Raw genomic sequence first — 20,312 nt, forward strand, 5'->3', positions numbered from 1 at the left:
ACTTACGATCTGCTGTGTACTCACCCTGCATTTCACACTGATAAGCACATAAAGGAGAATGGTAAAGATCAGACAGCTGTAGATGTGCATAATTAGATACCCACTATAAAGATTTCTGCTACAGAAATATTTAAATTCTATTTATTAAACAGTTGTGTGCTCAAAGTAGAGGGTTTATCCTGATGCAGTGTACAAAGTGGCAGAGAAGGAAGGGGGAAAACTGATCTTAATGAGCAGTGAATGCTTTAAACTGTTTAATATTGTAACTTTCTCAATTCTACTGAATATTGCATCAGCTTAATCCCATATTCTGGGAATTAGTATTTGTTTAATTGGCATTTAACTGCAGTATAGTATCCACTCATCTTAAAAATAGCTTTCTTCCAGTTTTTTATGTCACATTTCTCAGTGGCTTGCCTTTTAACCTAGCATGCAAATGTATATAACAATGACTGATTTCTCTTTTCCATTTAATAATTTGCAAAGATGATCCATTTAATAATTTGTAAAGATGTCTCTTCTTAAAAGCTTCTTAACATAGCACTGTCAGCTGGTAGACCAGCAACTTGATCTATATCAATGCTAGTCTCTTAAATTTTTTTACTTTAAGTGACTCTCTCTTTGTTTCTTTAGATGGTAAAATGTGGAGTCCCTTTCTAAATAAGAAATAAACCACTGCATTTCCGCTTTTTCATTTGTAACTGTGCAATTTGTGTGTAGTCTCATTCACTTTATGCATGAAGCTAAACAGACCACTGTTAATTTAGGCCAGTTGCTTGACATATCAAAATCAGTAGCATTCCTTTAATTTCTTAGAGTACCCTCAAGGGATAATTCATTTTCAAGACAATAGAATAATATTTTTTTAATAACAGAAACTCTCTAAGCAGGAAAATGTCTTGAATAAAAATTGTGTATGTTATATGTAGTAAAAGCACTTCCATTTACTTGTAGAGCAGTGGTAAAAGGTTGAAAATGGGGAGTTGCTTATACAGTGCTGTGAGAACATCAGATTAGAGACAGTAAAATTACCTCCCACATAAATATGAATTTAAATACTTGATATTTTGCAAGGTTACATTTACATTACTTCAGGAAATCTAAGGCAGAGTGAAAATCTAACCACCACCGACTCCAGAAGTGCACTGAAGACCGTCCTTACAGTATTTCAGCATAAAATTCCCACTGATACCGTGCAGAAAACCAAACAAGTGAAACTAAGCTGATCCTGCCGTAACCATTCCAGTTGCTAGGGGAGCAAGCATTAAAAAGAATGAAGCCAGTCAAGTTTGGATATACATCACACCTGCATTTCTTTAAAGAGAGTTGGTGGAAGGTGTGCACCCTAAGGCCCCAATCCTGCAGACTCTTACTTGCGTGTTAATTTCACATGTGTGATTCATCCCTTTTGAAGTTGATTCACTTCTACGAAGTGTCTGCCAAGTCAAGGCCTGAGATGATACGTACTGCACGGCACCTCAAGTGCTCTGGATCCAGAGCCCTGGTGAACTGCTCAAGGTTCAGGTGTCTTTATCGGGAACTCAGGCTTTGCTCATCGCAGCGAATGTTGAAGACCTTCATTTGCTATTAATCCATTAAAATATTAGTACACATTGGGGTTTTTATCTCCAGTGTTATCAGTAATGGAATCTAGGCAGCAGACACTAGGAACAATTTTTGTCTATTTTTTTCCCTTCAGAGAGTGGATGAATGACAGTGGTAGTATCAAAAGGCTAACTTAAGGAACACACACAAAGTAGCATTGGTTCTATAGCCTAGGTCTGACAGAGAGCCAGGATTTTTGTAACAGTGCGCTAAGAAAAGGAAGAGTCAGGAACAAGTCATAGGTGACAACAGCTCCTCATGATTTTGATTATCAGCTGGAGCTAGACTGGACAAGCAGCTGTGCACCCCAGGCTGACATGGTGGCATTGGCCTTCCCTCTACACCTTAAACTTTCATTGTCCAGCAGTTGTTCTGCTCTTGGGTTTGTGCTGTCACCTTAGAAAAGGAATTGTGTTTGAACCATTCCCAAGAAGTTCGTGGCTCATGACATCAGCTGAACTTCATAAACTGTGACCCTTGTGAGACTTTTGTAAAGCCACAGGAGAGCAGTGCTTAGAGAAACAGCTTAGAAAGACAAATACCTCTCATGTGCCCAAGACACAACAGTATCAGAAAATTCGCAGCCAGCCTCTTGGAATATGAATCATGCTCTCGTGGTAGGTACAAGGCAGCAGAAGTGGTACTCTGGAGAGGGCTTAAGTTTCTGCAGAACATAGATACCGTTTGGGTGCAAGCAGGAACAAGCTGTAGTGCAACTTACCTCCTGCATAGTTTTCATGTTGAGTGATGACAATGTGAGAGGTAGTCAGTTTGCTTTCTTGGACACATGTGCTTTGTACTAAATTTAACACTTCTAAGTTGCATGTTACTATTTGTCCCTGTTCTTCCTCTCCCTTACCCTTCCTTATCAAACAGTGGTGTACAACTCTTCCTCTCCTTCCCACCATATCAAGAAACATGAGTTTGAATGTTTCCCAGTCATTGGGACATTGTATTTCTATTTAGAAATGCTTTATTTTAAGTATTTATTGTAAACACTGTTAGCTTCAACACTTAAAGATTTACTTTGTTTCAAACTACATTTTACCTCATTTTAAATTTGCTCTATTAAATGTGTGGGGTAAATGTTCCCAAATCTGTGTCAAAGATTTAGAGACCCACTTAGAGTAGTAATGGTTGTGTGGTGTAGGTGGGACACAAAGTGCTTTCTGGAGGGAATCTCACTACTAGTGAGGAGTAACCTGTTACAACAGGGGGGGGGAAAAAAGCCTGGCTCTTCACTGGAATCCAGAGATACAGACCTCATAGGAGAAGCACGTTGAGGGAAGATACCGCACAGCATTACATGTTTTGGTGCCTGTTATTTTTTAGTGCTGTCCCATAGCATATCTTTTACTTTTAAAAAGTGTTGAGTATAAGATGAGAAAGGAGGCAGGAGAGTGAGCAGACATACCCCATGTTCAGTTCTGGACCCAGTGCGAGCTTGAGTGAACAGACATGTTCTGCTTTATTTTAGGTCAAATTTCTTTTCAGCTAATCACTGTTCTGCCTAAGACTGAACTAAAAAATTTCATACACGTAGAATTAATTCTTCACCACAGATTGAAAAATAGGAAGCTGTGCCATTATTTGCTGGTTCAAGAAGATACTTGTGGATGAAGAGTCATATCGTAAGGGACCCACCTGAGAAAATATTTTAGATAACTGAACAAACTTGTGGCATGTGGTGTTTCAGCAACGCTTTGCCTTGAAACAAAGATTATTTTAAAAAAATATTTTTTTGGCTGTCAATTAAGCAGTACAATTTTTAAAAAAATATCTCTGGTAGGTTAAAAAACCTGTGTTTGGAACAGCAAGATTATTCCTGTAGCATCTGTACAGTTCTTTGTTTAGTTTATAATTAAGATCTTGTATGAAACATACGAGTTTACATAGGCTTAATATGGATAACTGTAAAGTAACTTCTCATTCAAGACAGAGTTTCCTAAGAAGAGGCAGAGGGATTAGATAAGCAGTTTAGTTCAGTTCTAAAATGGAAAGGCCCATGGCTACCTCCAAGAAAATGCAAGTGATTTAAACAGAAAGTGTATGTGAGCTTATTTTTTAATTAATACAGATCAGGTTTTAGGTAATGGGTTGGGAAAGCCAATATACTTCCTATTACAATGATACGTCTAACTCTTTATTTTGAAGTGTTAACGGTGTAGCAACTGACTTAAAAGAGGAACTATTCCTGATCTACTGGTGTTGTCATGGTCTTTCTGGAGAAAAAAAACCCTGTGTTTGGATTTGTAAACTAGATCATTTGTTTAGCAGAGGAGCATACTGTCACCTCCTTTTCAAACCTAGTTCTAAACCTTTCGCTAGGTCACTTGTGAAAAACTTACTTTGCACATTTTTCACCTGTCATATTGTTTTCTACCCACAACAGTACCTTTAAAGGCTGGCCTTTTCCACAGACTTCCTCAAGTGTCTGACTAAGGTATAGGCGTTGGCTGGTAGTGCTGAAATAACTATTTGTCCCTTTATCTCAAAGGAAAGGACAAGAAAGACCTTCTGAAGACTCCAGGTAGAAATAAATAATCAAGGTATCAGGAGGAGGAGGTTAGGAAAAGATGTGCTTTTGTGGGAGGTGTGTAAGAATACTTAGCATAATTTTAAAGCCCTAAAAACCTGATTAGCTTCTACATTAACCTAAAGATTCATTGCTTATGTGCAAGACATAAATTTTAAGACTGATATATATGGGCATTGTAGTCTGTAAATTACAGGAATGATGCTATGTAATAAATGTCCTTACTGTTTGCATGTATTTCAATCACTAAAATTTCAAGTGTTAAATTAAGCTAGTACTAAGGTGAAGAAAACAAAAATTCTTTGAAGAGGATGCATCCCCTTCGTTTTCAGAGCTGAACTTAACACTTCCACGCACTTAGTATGTGAATGATTTCTTGTTAGGGAGAGCAGTGTCAGTCCTGTTTACTACTTCTGTCACCTTGGAGAAGATTCCTTTGTTTTGTGACCACAGTGAATACCATATAAGAATTTTCACTGGTTGTGTATATCAGTAATGCTGAATTTTGGGGGAGAAACCCCCACCTACCTACTGGTCAAGACACTTTCTTCGTTTTTTCTGTTCCCTTCATAAAGGCACATACAAGTGATTCGTGTGTTACAAGATACGGGAGCGCACCTTTCGAGCCCTGACTTGGAGAACATTGGAACAATACTTTGCAGGTAAATGTGATATAAGGCGAGGCGGCCCTAAAATTGGGATGGAGTGGGATGGTTTTTCAGAAGAGACTCTCAGAATGGAGAACAGTGTGTAGACAACTTGCAAGAAACAGTTGGGTTCCTGGCTCGCGATGTGGCTATTGCTGTGCTAGACTAATAATGAGGAAACACATGAATTGATGACATTAAGAATCAGCTCTGCGTTGGAGCACCACTAGCTCAAGAGAGCTCCAAAGTAGAAAGCATCAAGGGGATACATGAACTGGAAGGAAATATGCCCCATTTTTTCAAGCACTTTCACTGAGGAAGGGTGAGGAGGCGGCTATGCAAGGTGGGATTTAATAGCATCTCTATTTGAGAATAAAGCTGCACAAAGCACATCATTTTTATTTCCTTATAATCCAATTTTCACTTATATGGGAATATCTTCTACTCTAGCATAGAACATTTTTCTTAAAAATAACTAAAAAACCAAAAAAGACAAATAGCTTTAACCCCAAAACTTTTGCACAACTGCTCACCATCTCTATATTTAACTTTGAGAGGATATAACCCTCTGTTAAAGCTGGTTTTCCATACAGTTGCTTTTAATACATGAGGTGGTCTGATGATGTGGATATATATTATGAGAAGAAAGATATGCTTGATTTTATTTTTTCTAATACTGGTCCTGAATTGCAAATTACTCTGCAAATTGTGAAAAGTTTTCATGTATGTTCTAAAATTACTTGAGTTTTCACTTCATTTCTTCTTCTCTTCTCAAAACCAAAAAAACCTGGAGTACCAGCCTTTATATCGGGACTTGGCAGGAGGCCATGAGACTTGCAAGGACCAGCCAGTGCTCTATATTGTCAGCAAAACAAGGTTGAGGTTAAGCTTATGTGTTTTCTGTATAGAGACTGGACGCTGTCCTTAGACTAATTCCAGAATCTAGAAATACTAGCTGGAGTGTTTCCATTTTCATAACGCACTCGGAGGAGACTGGGTAATAAGGCTTTTACCATGAATTAAAGTATGTGCTTCCCAGGGCACTGCAAGTGATAGGGAAGAACTAAAACCTTGGTTTGCATAGTTCCCATCCCAAGAAGGTGAGAGGAGTGGCTTAGGGAATGACATTCCTCTGCAAATAAATTGGCCCCTTCCTTAGCCCTGGTGCCACATGCAGAACCAGTTTGGCTAGCTGACCTGGGAGTAGTATGTCCAGAAAAATCAAAAAGGGAATAAGGGTCCTTTAAACAAAACATGGTTCTGATGCAGTTTGTTCCAGCGTTTTAGGGACTATCATACACTCTGTCTGTATTGCATGATCCCCTGTTGTTCAAAGCTTGTATTTTGGTAATAAACATTTAAGATAATTAGAATGTGCATTGATGGTAATAAATTCAGGATAAAACCAATGTAAATCTTCCAAACAGAGGGCAGGAGCGTGTGTGTGTGTGTGCAGAGGCTGCATGAGGACTCAGCACAGAGTGGCATACTCGGGGTGAGAGGGGAGGGGGCTCCTGCCTCGGTGGGTTTAGGAGCCAGGGCCATGGATCTCTCCTGGCTGGCAGCTGGGGTAGCAGCCGCGCCAGAGCAGTGCCCGCTGACGGATGTCACTGCATGGGCTAGCCAGGAGCACAGCCCGCCTGAGGCAGCAGCCAGGCCCCCAGACAGCACTGAGGTGTCTGTGAAGGGTGGTCTTCCCTGCACTGCTCCTGCAAAGCTGCAGGGCTTTCGTTCCTCTGAGAGGGCCTGCCTGGCACAGTCTTTTGTACCAAGGTGGACTGTTTCCACAGAGCGTTATCCAGATGCTGAAAAGGTATTCAATCCAAGGTACTGGTGTTTGTCCTCCTGCCAAAATGTCTCAGATCATCTAAGGATACTCCAGAAGATGTACCTTACTGATACAGTCATTTTTCCCAGCGTGCTGAGGCTCACTTCTCTGTCCTACCTCTTTACTTTCCCCTTTCAAGTCTTCTCGCTGCAGGCACCAGCACCTTCAGGCAGTCAGCATGTTCACATGGTCAGGCCGCTTATAGAACAAGCTGTTTATAACATCTTCCCTCTGTCTAATTCGAATTATTTTCCTACATCTCTTTTATCTTGTAATATGCTTTAAGCTGCAATTTGTACCCGTCTGAATTTGTCACCAAGGCAGTATGTCAACTTCTTGGAGTTTTCTGCTTGTTTTCTGATAAGCTCTGGGATGCTGCACTTAGCTAACTTTTTTTCTCCCATACAGTTCTTTCTGAATCAGAAGCCATAACCATGCTTTTCCCCCTTGCTCCTTACCTACCCTCAAACTGGCTTTCATAAAAGACCTGGAACATTGATTTGTGTGTTCTGTCTCCTCAGCTTCCTTCTGTTTAGACTCATGGTTTTAGAATACAATAGAATAGTTCAGTTGGAAGGTTTTGGAAACAAAATAAAAATAAATGTGCTCCTTTGGCATTGGTGATGTTTGAGAAGGAAAGGACTACCAACCAGAACTGAGAGTTGGACAGTATCAGTGGGATCTTGTATAGGACATGGAGATGCATATAGGTGCAGCCAAGACGATCTAGTTAATCGGTTCTTTCGTGGTTTCATTTGCTGGTGTTAGCCTGATTTTTAGAATCTCTTGCTGATGTTTGGTATCTGGTTCATGGCTTTGTTTTGAAATGAGAAAGAGATCTGAATGTTAGTAATCTGTTAAAAATGTCAGAACTTCTTCTCACATTGTGGTAGTATTGTCATCTGTCCACAAAACCAAACCATGATGAGATAAATTGGGACACAGACTTATTCTGAAGGCTTGACAAGTTCTGGTGTTGGTAAACAGTTGCTTTGTGCTTGTTTTGTAAAGGAAAAAAACCCAACAACTGTATAGAATTGAGATACTCTGTTCAAGCCTGTACTTCACAAAATTAAATAGCAGCATGAAGCCAGACCAGCTTTTGCTTTCATATTCTTAGATTTCATAAAATGATATGATATACAAGGATGCAACCTTTCAAAAGCACCAACATTCAGAATAAGATGTCTCTTCAACTTAACATACACTTTGTGGGTAAGGCTGGGGGAGGAAGGATAAAAGTGCCTGCAGGAATTAGGACCGAGAAGGTTTTAAACGTCCTGATAAGTGTATATTGAAGTTACTTTTATTCCATTTTGTGATATAAAAATTATAGACTTCCTGCTTAGAGGATGCATTTGCAGTTGGAATTGATTGGCATAAATATCTTTGAGAAAAATAGAGAGCAAAGGTGCCTGTGGTGTATGTTGAGAAGTCCTGTGTATGTATTTGACTGTGTGAAATATACTTACAGCGTGTAAAGGAAATACAGATGCATACGGCTTGACTATGGAGATCTGGAGTTGGAGAAAATGTTTTGTGGTGTTCCTGATTATAATCAATTCAGTGAATAGTAGGTATCTTCCATTTAGAGTGGTATCTAAATTTCCTCACAAGCTACATCACTTTTTGTTCTCTGGGTCACAGTCCCCTTGGAACACATTTCCTCACTTGATCAGTAAATGGCTGCTGCAAAATTGAAGATACTTCTGTGTATTTGGATTGCTCTAATGTCACGGAAGGAGACCACTTCACAGTTCTGACCTCTAGCAGTATGGGTCAAATTACTTTTTCTGAACAGGTGCTATTAGGCAGTTAGTTTTCAAGTAAGTGCAGTCATCCTTGTTTGCTGCTAGCAGCGATGCTGGCTGAGTTGCCCTGGGTATGTCAGTCGGTAATATTTCTAAATGTGATGGTCTTTGCCCAAAGTGGTGTCTGTTTTGCACGTGGCTGAATGATGAGATTCGGTTTATATAAATACAATGCTTTCCTGTCCAGTGTTGGAGATGCTTGTAACTCTCACTTGCTAGGTAGGCTTTTTGTTTGTTCCTCAATTCTGGGATGTTCCAGTGTCAACGGCAAGAGACTAGTCTTTGTAAATGGAGATAATTCTTGCGTCCCAGAAGTGGCTGCTAAGCAATTTCTTCTCTGCTTTACTAATGCTTATGCTTTATTAATGTTTACTTTTTCCTGCAGTTTCCTTAAGGACTTCCCACTGAACTTCCTGTCAGATCTCCTTTGCCTTCCCCTGTTTCCTTATTGCTTCTGAGGGGCCTTTTTTTGTCATGGCATTCTTTAGTGATTTATTGATCCTTTCCTTCGTGATGTCAGACTGAAGCACTGTTAAACCTTGTAGCACCCCACTGCCATTTCCCTGTCCCCCAAAGGCCCCAGCTGTAGGTCTTCTGCCCTGCCTCAGGGTTGGTGGGGTTGCGTGGAAGAGCACAGACAGAGACCATTTGCTTTCCCTTTTCATGCCCAACCTCTGGGACTGCTGTAAGCAAAAGCCTCTCTCTGACTTTCTCCTCAGGCTGCTGCAATTAGAGAGGCTTCCACTCCCCTAAAAACATTTTTTCAGGTACTTAAGAGATTTAATCAACAACAGAAGTGATTTCAGCCTAGCAGAGAAGTGAATGTTGCAGCCCTGCTTTCACAGTTTCTTCCATAAACTTACCTGACTGTCTGCCCCTTGCATCTTCCAGCCTTCTCCACTCTCCACCAGGTCTGCATGGCTTGGTTGTCATGCCCAGGAGCCTGTCAGCATCCTCCATCCCTGCTGCCAGCAGTATGCCTTTTCCCCACAGCAAGCACTGTTTAAGGCAGCAAGCTCTGGGCTTAATAATTTTGGGGAGGGTTCCCCCTCTCTTAATGAGATTCAGCCTCGCTGGATGATGATCGGCATGGTTCTGCTGCAGCAACCTGCGAGCACACAGCAAGTGCAGGTCTGAAGCCTGATAGATGTTGGTATCTTGAGAAAACCGAAGGTGGTCCTCCCAGCCTTGCTGTCAGATCAGCCCATTTACAGGCTTGGTCCAGGTGGCCATGCTTTTGCATATGCGCAGGCTGTTAGCTCTTCTTTTACCACAAAAAAAAGTTTTAAACGAACCTTAAGTATTATGGATGAGACTACTGGCAGATGTGTGAAGAAACTGTGCGATGTACATCACTCTGAAATCTTTAATTTACTTATTTGTATATGATTAATTTTGATCCTTTCTCTTGCTTGTTGTACATGTTGGATAGAGGTCAACTTTAAAAAGCTTTTTTTTTTGCTTGCTGCCCATTTAAATCTTACAAATTATCTTACAAAACTCAAAAAAATTTAGCTGTTGCTGTCTGAATGATATCACATAAATGTGCTGTCATAACTTCGGATAGCAAATGTAGTTATGCAAACTGGTGAAGGGGGTTTCTTAGCGGTTTTAAATAAGGTATGCTGATTGCTAGCACATCTGCTGGTGCTCTCACTCAGCTGCATCTCGATTTAGCCATTGCCCTCCCCCCAACTTATTTCGTGAGATAAATATTGTGTTGTGAAATATGAAACTGCATGACTTTTTTCCCCTTTGGTCATAGTCACACCCACTATGTGAAACTAGCCTGTTGTAAGTACTTATAGCACAGCCTTATTAATTTAAGGAACTGATTCATCAAGCTGTTTTGCTTGCTCAGCTATTCAAAGCTGTTGTAACAGTGTTCCTTTACTTACCTCTCTCCCCTGGCAGCCATGTTGAGCCTGTTCTGGTTCAGCGTTTGCCTGCTGAGCTAATTGACAGGACCCAGGAGCACACTGCAATGGACCGAAAGATTTAGAACCAATATTAATTATTTTCTTTTTTTCAGCCTTGTAGCTAAAGGTGATATGGATGGGCTGTATGCCTGGTACCTAGCTGGTGCAGACCTGAAGCAAACTGGTTATGATGGCAGGAATGCCCTACAAGTAGTAAGTGTGCATATGACTGTACCCCATGTGGCATGCTAGCTGTGTGAGTAATAATGCATGCTGTAGGATGATATTAGTTTGGGAAAAGTAAATGCTACTTTGGGGACTATAAACCAGATTAGAATTTGTTACAAACTCAAATCTGGTGCTGTTCTGAAGTAATAAATTGTTGCAGCCAGAATTTTCTCATCTATGTCAGAGGAATTAAAATTCAAATTGGATTTTAATTATTTTCTAGTAACATAGTCTTACTTCCCACAAGTAAATATTTGCATGTCCTGGTGCACAGGATGGCAAGATTTATTCATGTTTCTACTTACAGGCAGAGGCTACAGGGCGTAAGAACATTCTTGAACTCTTTAGACAAAGGCAGTAAAGAAGGTAAGATCAGTTTTTCAGGTGCGAGATTTCTGACACGTATGGATGGGCATATACATGTATGAAGGGGGATTTTTTATTTAAGCCCTAGTTCACCCTTGGGCATCTGGGTTCGGCTGCTGTCCCTGCCTCAGTTTCTGATACAACTCTGAGTACTTTAATCTTTCTTTGTAGAATGGGACTAATGTTTATTCCTCTTTCTGCCTGAGCCTGGAAGTGCTTTTTTATGGTGTGTTCCACAGTGTGGTTCTGAACTTGGTTGGGAATGTAAAAGCTACAAAATAGTACCAGGAGGGTGACGATGTCTTGTTCTGTTGGCCCATTGCAATAAATGGCTCTTCTGGCTTGCCTGGGTTAAACGGGAATGCCTTCTCCTGGGCGCTCTGCCAGGGTGCTGTGCCCACCGCCCAGGCATGTACCCTTCCCCGGCAGAGTTGCAAGGCCATCACGGCCGCTCGGCTGCACGTCACCCCGCTCAGGAGGGTGCTACTGTGGTACCTACAGCACCTCCACCTGGGCTCTCCTTCGAGCTTTGAACGGAGCACCATATACAGCTCACCTTCTAGTGTGACATAGTCAACCACCGTGGTTGTTACAACGTGATTGTAGCGTGTCAATCTACTGTGGGGCAGATTCTTAATAGACAGGAGTTAGCTGGATCCCACGCATAGACTGCAGGAGGCTGGATTTTAGCGGAGAGCTTTGCCGAGGGTTTGCCCCCCTCCAGGTCCAGGACAGGGCAGTGCCATGGCCTTTCTCTTACTCAGGCCTTCATGTAGCTGCCTGGTTGTCTCCAGCATGGACCTGCAAGGTGTGTTTCCCTGGCTGTGAGCGTACGAGGTGGGTGTGAGGCTCATGCTCAAAGCGTCTCACATCTGACAGGTCTCTCTATAGGAAACTTGTCTGGGTGTTTGACCCTCGCCAGTGCTGTGCTGTAACTGGAGACATTTAAAACGCTTGCTGTTTTTATTTCTCAGAACTCCTTTCTGATGCAATACGTTGTTGATTTAGATCTCTCTTCTCCAATAGATTGGCAACTCTAATCCCAGTTTAAATACTGGGGGGAGATGGTCGCATTTATTTATGCATCCATGGCGATGCATATAATGCATCGCCATGGATGCAGCAAAACCTTTAACACAAAATTTGCTTAAAGGTTTTGCTGCATCCATGGCTACCTTGCCAGTTGTGTGTCCCATTTGGTCGATGTGAGTGAATTAATGTCTATATAAGTGGGGAACTGCAACTGGAACAAAAGGAGTTTTGAATCGCTGTGTACTGGTCTAAATGAACATAGGACACAATCTGGCAGGTTTTGCTTTCCTGTAAAGTTTTGGGTGGTTTTTGGTTGTGGTTTTTTTTTTTTTGCTAGTAGAGAAGGATTAGGTATAATCATAGTCTCAAGCATTTAAATGGAAGTTTTCCAGTGTCCAGTATGAAGATGCTAAAAATACCTTTAGAATATGGGTGAGGTTGCAAGGGGATTTCCTTTTTCAGTGAAATAGTTCTGCGAAAGTCAGTTTTCTTTTGTAAGAGATGTGGGGAGGGAATGTGTTTAAATCCTCGACTCCTTCACGGATCATCTCTTAGTCCCTTTGGACTGGGCCACCAGTAGTGTAGGCAGTCTGAAGGAAGTCTTCAGTACCACATGAGAACTTGCTTGGCAGGCTACAAATTAATCTCTCCCCAGGAAGATTTTGGATGCTGCTTAGTTCTAAACACACATTTTCTCTTTCTCCAGAGGCTGTAGAAGATGGTCGCTCCTCTTCAGAATGCTGGCTTTGAACATTATTGGCATTAGGCAGTTGCAGGAGGAAAAGAGCAAAGGAACAATGGTAGCTGTGCTTGGAGCATACAGGAAAGCTAGAGCTTAGAAATATTCTTTAGGATCACATTAAGTCCTTACTGATTTTTCTAAAAAATTATTTGCTGCTTTATCTTTTAATCGCTTTTTTTGAAAAGTAACCTTTTTAAACAAGCAAATGTATGCGAATGTATTGGAATGTATTGCCTTCACTGTACAAGTTCTGTTTTTAAAGAGGCCTTTTGAATCTTATGTTAAATCAATGAGGACAGTATTGCAGGCATAGCGAATGGAAATGCTGTGGTGAATTCATACTGAGAAAAAACAGCGGTTTATGCATTTCTGGGTTTCAACTAATAAAATCTCTGAGGAACAATGTTGGTTTCACTTTGTCTGCTTTTTGCAATGGCTTGTATCACTTCAGTTGCAATTACAGCAATTGTGAGTGTCAGTGCAAACAATTGAATCAGTCATGGGCATCTGCCTGCAGTTGTGTACTAATCTTCACCAATGTGTCACTATAAAACCTCACTTAAAATGAGTAGGAGGCAGATGCCATAAAGCCTGTTTGTGGGACTGTCTAAGTGAATTGATTGTTTTGTTTCTAATAGCATCTTTCCCACATCCTGACCGGAACATAATCAAGATTGCTACATACTGGACACATAATTCTTTGGACTGTAAATGTGATCCCAGTATTAACAGACCCCAAGTTTAAAGTCCCAACACTTTCAGACTAAAGAAAAGAAGCAGTATGTATCTTTACAGCTGTGTCTGCCCTAGAATATGTAAACGTAAAGAATACTTCAGGCAAATGCATATATTTGAGATGGCAACTTGTAATTTCACCTACAGCTTCTGCAGTAATCTATGTGGATTTTCTATCTGCTTCATCTGAAGGAAATCTTTGAAGTGCAGATATTTTATTTTTTTTCTTTTTCCCCTTTATACTCTTCAACCTTCCCACAGCTATTCTTATCATGGAGAAAAGCTGCATGGACTACTTGCTGAGCCTGCTAGTATTAAAAGATTCCCAAGGTATGTTGCGTACCAGATCCCCCTAAAAAAGGTAACTGTGCATGTAGTCTGAGGAGATGCTGTATATGCTCCAGTTAAAAACCAAACAACATAAAAATGCCTGATGTCTTTTAGTGTGAAGAGTAGTGTGCCTCTTCACTATGGTCACAAAAATTACAACTATGCTGTCTCATAATTAAATAATTGATGCTACATGGCAATAAACATGCTTTAGATTGAATAGAATTAAGTAAATGTGATCTCACATCAAAAAATCAGGCTTTGAAGTCATCACTTTTTTTATGTCTTACCTGTAAATACATAAAGGTGATGTATGTAACAGAGCGATGTTTGTGGAATTTTTTAGGATCAGGAGAAAAAACATTCTTCCTATGCTATTTAGACCCTGTTATCTTAATTCTTGCCTAGTCAGTAGTCTAAAAGTTGATGCAGTGAGCCAGGACATCCCTTGATAAACTTCTCTGCAAGGGACTTTCTTGGGATTGGAATTTTTTCTTTTTTTTAATGATTCTCAGATACAGTAATTTGTCTATAGCAGCATCTATTCTTTATTTCTGTACCAGAATGACTGACTGCAACAGCTGCGGAAGCATCAATATTTTCCTTATACTTTTCAACAAAGGCTCATCTGATCTACAGAAAACTTTATAAACAATAACATTCATATATTTCTAAAATACAATATCCACCTAAAGTACAAAACATACTTCCTTTTTCTTTTGAACAAAGAACAGTATTCTGGTGTGTATTACTGAAATAATAGGTCTCGGCAGTAAAACTGAAGGAGAGGGGAGAAAACGGACACCTGTTCCTGCATATGAGCCAAGTAAAGACACGAAGGACAGTACTTATAAATGTGATCCAGTTAGAAGCTTGTAGAACTAAAGTGAAATGGTGTGTGTCATGTTTACAGTGAGAACAAAGCAGTATTGGCTTCTTTCTGACAAACCTTTACAGAAATATACATTCTATTAATATGTTATCTTGCATAAGATAATGTTCCTGCAACTTTCTAGAAAATTTGCAGTTTGCCTCATAAATAGACCGAGAGCCAACAACTGTTTTAGTGGCAAATGCATGAATGCAGATTCAACATTTATCTGAGAAAGAACTGGATCTCTTTCATATATATATATATGCATAAAATGTTCAGTTAAGAACTGCTGTCTACAAGTCTTAAGAGAAGCTGTATAGGGTGCTGTGATTTAAAAAGTGCCAAGAATCACCCAGTCAAGGCCAGAAACTTCAGGTCTTGGTTTAGTGTTGGAGGTGAACTTCAACAATGCTTTCAAAATCCTGTGTTTGTCTTGTTTGTCTATTACACCCTTTGCTCCATGCAGTGCATTTAATAATCATAATCATGCTCTCTGTGATAACTCCCAGGCTTATGATGAATCTATCTGTGTGTAGTAACCCTTAAGCTTTACATAGTTACTCGTCTAAAGCAAAATCTTAATATTAGCAAGAAATGAAAATTGTTCCTATTTGGCTCTACCTCTATGTTTCAGTTACTGTAAGCAGCTGAGTGTCTTTCATTAGTTAAGCTGCCTCCGGAATGTCTAGTGTAGTTTAATTTTTTTTAAACATCCTTCTTTTTCTCCTTCAGACCATTCCTGAAAAGATCAAATACACTTTTCTTTTTATTCAGCAATCTTTTGCTTGGTAAAGGTTTGTAGATTAAGCACCTATACAAGGCCATTACTAGAGCAAACACACTTGCTCTATTGCTGGGACTAGTGTGGGTCCACCTTGTAACTTCTATAACAACTTTAGCTCCAGTCACCTGTGATGTCCATGTACCCTTTCATATCTATAACTACAGATGATTACATCTAGCACACACTGTGAGGATCATCTGCAGATCTGTGCTTGATATTTTATACACAGTACACATTTGGATAGTATGGTAGAAGCGGGACAAAGTTTTGCACTTTTTGGTGCAGAAAAGCTTATGGTATTTTTTTAGTATCAGTTTTTAATGCTTATCAGAACATAAAGATGACCTTTCTGTTAGAAAATGGCAGTGGCTGCCATTCTTTTCCAGGCTGTCTAATGATGCAAGTGTTTGGGCTGTAGCTTTCCTTGCCCTGCAAAATCACCAACAGGTGAGATGCCACGCCAGGGAAGTGCACAGGCTTCTGGGGCAGCCTGCTAGCGTGTGAGCGTCAGGCTGCTGCACGTCTGTGACCATCCTGTTGTATGCAGTTTCAGCAGTGCCAATAGAACAGTATAAAGGCATCATCAATAATGTGAGACTCAGAGCTGCTGCACAAATGTTGGATTTGTTTCCAGTGTTGAATCTTTTAAGTTGCAGTGATGTTCTGGGAATGAATGCTGGTGCTGGAACCTCTGCTGCCTCTCCACGGAGGAGACGCTATGAATGCCTCCTGTAAAAGCCAAATATTGCATCAATTCTACAGCTTTCTTCACTTGAAAGACAACACCCAGCTTCCACTTTGTGTCTTCTTCATAACGACCCAGCTAATACTGCCAAAGGATAGGAACTGCTAGGCCTATGTCAGCACTTCTCTAACACTGCAGAAAGTGGAGATTTGCACAACTAACATGCCCAAGTTCCTGTCTGATTTGAGTTACAGCCTTCCTTTCCTGAATGCAACCACTTTCTTTTTTTACTGATGTCTGAAAACATTGTTTCTGTTTGCAGATTCTCTTATAAAACTTTTGTGATGGAAAGGCATGCTTAATTATTTGAAAAATCAGCATGTGCTTGCTCTCTTATTGCATGTCATCTTGATAAACTGTTAACAGCTGTCAAGGCTGGCTGACCCACTGACAGACTGACTGCGTTGGATCTGTACTTGCTGAATTGAGCTGTTCATCAAGGCTTCAGTATCTGCTTGCTCTTCTCACATTGCTATTATCTCCAGTTCTGCACATCTTAACTTAGAATTACTATACTATAGCATGTCTCAGTTGTCTCATACCAGGACTTTGGTGTTCAGCAACGAGTGATAATGAAACTTCTCGCCTGGAACTAAACCCCTCCTTGAATCATAGTTTCTTCATTTGCAATCTTCTGCATGGTGTGATCTACTGGGATTCTTCCAAAAAGATTGTAATGTAGTTGCAAGATTCCTCCATTTTTAAGGCAGGTTCAAGCTGTGAAATGATTAAGGAGAGTAATGTAACCTTCCTTTGTGCATAGAAGACAAAGTGCACCTGGTTCCACACTTACGCACAAAACATCAATGGACCCATAGCGTGACTGAATTCAGCCTTGGGTGTAGTCCCCTTCTTCAGGTATCGATGCTGATCCCTGCATAGGACCTACCACAGAAGTGTAACAAGTGAAATGCTTTTAGTTTCCAGTGTCTGAATTTGTTAGATCACTGAGATAAACCTGAAGTAATTGTTTGATGGGTGAAAACAATAAATTATAAAGAACCGATCAAATGTGCATGGCATGTGTCATCACAAGCATTGCTGAACGTTTATGTCTCTTCCAAGTGGACTCTATCAGCAGTATAATCATCTTCTAGACTAGTAAGACTAGTCTTTCCATGATTCTTTAACAATATTTTATGACACTGTGGTGCTTGATTGCATGGTTGTAACAACACTTCCATTTTAGTGACTCTTTTAGAAAAGCTACTGATGTAGAAAGCTTATAAGATATGTAAAATACTGTAGCAAACCATACAAATGAATCTGTGGGACTCAAATGTTGCCATCTGAGATAGTCCATGAGTCAGAATAAAATCTAGTACTACCAGATTTATTATTTGTGCAAAGTGTCTACCTGAAAGTTACTTTAGAAAGTTCATTATACATACATTTGTTTACCTGTGATCAGCTGAATGGTTAGAGGCAGAAGCCTGCATCTCAGAAGCGTAGCTGAGACAAGTATCCCAAATCATAGCAACAAAATCAAATGTCTAGCGTAAACCACACAAAGTAGCACCACTTAACGTGGCTCTGTTTGGAAGATTTGATACAAATCTCATGGTCAAAGGATTTGGTCCTTGATATCCAAATCCATGTTGACGTCTGACCCAAATTGCCGCTGACATAACAGGAGGATATAACCCACGGGGACGAGGGCTCCTCGCGGGCTGTGTCGGCAGGGAGGAGGCAGTGCCCCTTTCCCCCTCGCCCAGCCCTGCCAAGCCTCGCCTGTCTGGGCACGCTCAGCGGGTGCATATCTTGCGCACTCCCACTGGCGTTTTGAGCTCCACACTGGCACCTCCCTCCCACTCTGGGATGCTGCACATTAGAGGGAGACCTCAGCCAAGTCCATGGGAAGGTGCCAACCAACAACATCTTGCAGCTTTGCTCTGCAGCCTCCTCCATATGCAGGCACTGCCAGACTTCAGCAATGCGCGACCTGATGTGTGGCACGTTGCACGACGAGACAGGAAAAGGCTGAGAGATCATTCTCTGTCTTGCAGCAACAACAAGTATCACAAAAACAAGTAAGCACTCTCTCAAGGCATGGTATTCCTTCACATCTTCACAGCTTCAGAAGGGGACCAGAAGAATGGTGGCCAGGGCAGATGTTACCTGGCCAGAACTGCCTGCTCAGTAGCATAGGCAGCATTTCCGAGTACACATAAGCCCCATTAATTACATGTTTGCATGCACAATAGATGTGTTTCTTCTCTGGTGCCACTGTCGTAGATCCTATTAGGCTCTTGTGCTCGATGTTCAACAGTCACAGACCCTGGTTTTAGGAGCTTACAAGTGAAATTACATGAGACTCCACCTTCAAAAAGTGATAAGAAAGGCCAAAAGAATTACAGTAATGTCTGTTTACATCAGTTGGTTATTTCTACACCTTGATTTCCAATTATTTAACATTAAGTGATTAATTATTAGCATAGAAGGGGAACTACAATTCTGGCAATTCGGTAGCAGTGGTCACGTATAGCAAAGAAAAGAATTTCAGGGTGAAGAAAAAGGAGGAACCTTAATGTCAATCTTTTGCTGAGAGATAAGGAGTTTTCACAATTAGAACAGAGAGTTGTAAATTAATCCTGTCATATGCAAGAAGCTGCTGCGCTGGGGAGATTCTCTGATGGTGATGCCTGTGCATGAATAATTACACTTGCATCTTTCAGGGTGTGTGGTTTCTATCCTGGATATGTTTTCCTGTGGATTTTTGTGACCAGGGTCCAGTAAAAGTGGGATTTTGATGCATCACATTCTTCCTGTAGCACATCTGAATTTCTGACTCTTGCTGAAGGGTCAGTTTTGAGTGACATGATTCCCAGCAGCCTTGAGGCAAGACATCCAGCAGAGATCTCTGCTGAATCCCATATTGCTCCAGGGCTTCAGGACAAAGATGGCCACCTGTTATCTCTCCTGACTGATGAAAGCGTGATGTGAAATAAGTCAGTTTATTTACTTGGACCGCTTTGACCGAGCTCTCTGCCCACAACTATGTCACCATTCACCACTGTTGTTTCAAAAGTTTTACATTCAAGGACATAAAACCAGAAATATGACATGCTGCTAAAATTTACCATGCTACTTCAGTGCAAAGTCAGACTCTTCAATGGCTTGAACCAGCAAATACTTGGGACATCTCAATAGACGGTCAAATCATTAGTAATTGCTTCCTTTCTGATGGTTTTATGGGACAGGACATGTAATTGTGCTAACTCTGAAAAACCGGCTGGTTGGTGAACGTGAAAAATAAAGTTGGTACCAGGTTTGTGAGGGCTATCACAATTAAGCATTGGAATCAATTATGAAGTTATTAAACCACACTTATTGCACAGTAGCTAATCTTATATATTAATTGCTTGGCTGAAATGTTCAGAGAAAGCTAGTGATTTCAAGTGTCATCTTCCAGGGTCTAACCTGAAACTTAATGCTAGAATGAAAGGTGGCTGGCATTTTAGGAAAGTCAGCTCTTCTAGTCTATAGAGTCAGGCACCTGGGAATTAAGGCATTCAAAATTACTGGTCATGTCAAAATTGTGTTCACTGGCTATTTAATTTGTGGTTTTATTAAAATTAAAATCAAAACAAAGAATGGAGAAAGGAGAATTGATTGTAAGGAGATTGAAAAAACGTAACCATGAGGCCAAACTTTTGTGATATTTGGTAAAAATACTAGAGATTGTTCATCCAGAGTTGACTGCAAAATAGGACTCAGTGGATTCCATTTCTCATACACACATCTCCAGCTGTCATCTCAACAGCATTGCTGTGACTCCTAAGCTTTAAGTGGAAAGTCATGGCAAAGTCTACACCAGGACTGCAGAAGTACCTCCACATTGTTTGCAAGATGTTTTTCCTAATGTTTTCTAGAGCTCCAGTAGCTGGAGTTGAAATTTCCCCTTAACATTGAGGTCTCAATGCAAAGGCTGATGGATCTCCCAAGACACATCCACTTGACAGCTCACACGCCATCTCTGCAGCACAAAAATTGTTTTTCACACTTAATTTTTTTTACAACTGCTGATGCACAGGTAATTGTACCCACTGACCCAGCCTGCAAGTATGCAAAGCCCTGAGGTCTGCTTATTCTAGACTCATTATTAACCGATATGTTTAACAACTGAATTT

General features: G+C 40.6%; 1 protein-coding gene across 1 annotated transcript in view; it reads left to right on the forward strand.

Moving 5' to 3' along the window:
- The window catches only part of ASPG (asparaginase), a 46,932-nt gene extending 33,815 nt beyond the window's left edge, over positions 1-13,117 (forward strand). Inside the window, exons 13-16 of the mRNA XM_055716697.1 lie at positions 4,717-4,803; positions 10,460-10,559; positions 10,882-10,940; positions 12,679-13,117. Coding sequence (XP_055572672.1) covers positions 4,717-4,803; positions 10,460-10,559; positions 10,882-10,935 — 241 coding nt within the window. The 3' untranslated portion in view covers positions 10,936-10,940; positions 12,679-13,117. The remainder of the gene's footprint in view (positions 1-4,716; positions 4,804-10,459; positions 10,560-10,881; positions 10,941-12,678) is intronic.
- Positions 13,118-20,312: the final 7,195 nt, after the last annotated feature.

The sequence above is a fragment of the Falco cherrug genome, chromosome 7 (assembly GCF_023634085.1).
Source record: "Falco cherrug isolate bFalChe1 chromosome 7, bFalChe1.pri, whole genome shotgun sequence".
Taxonomy (NCBI): Eukaryota; Metazoa; Chordata; class Aves; order Falconiformes; family Falconidae; genus Falco; species Falco cherrug.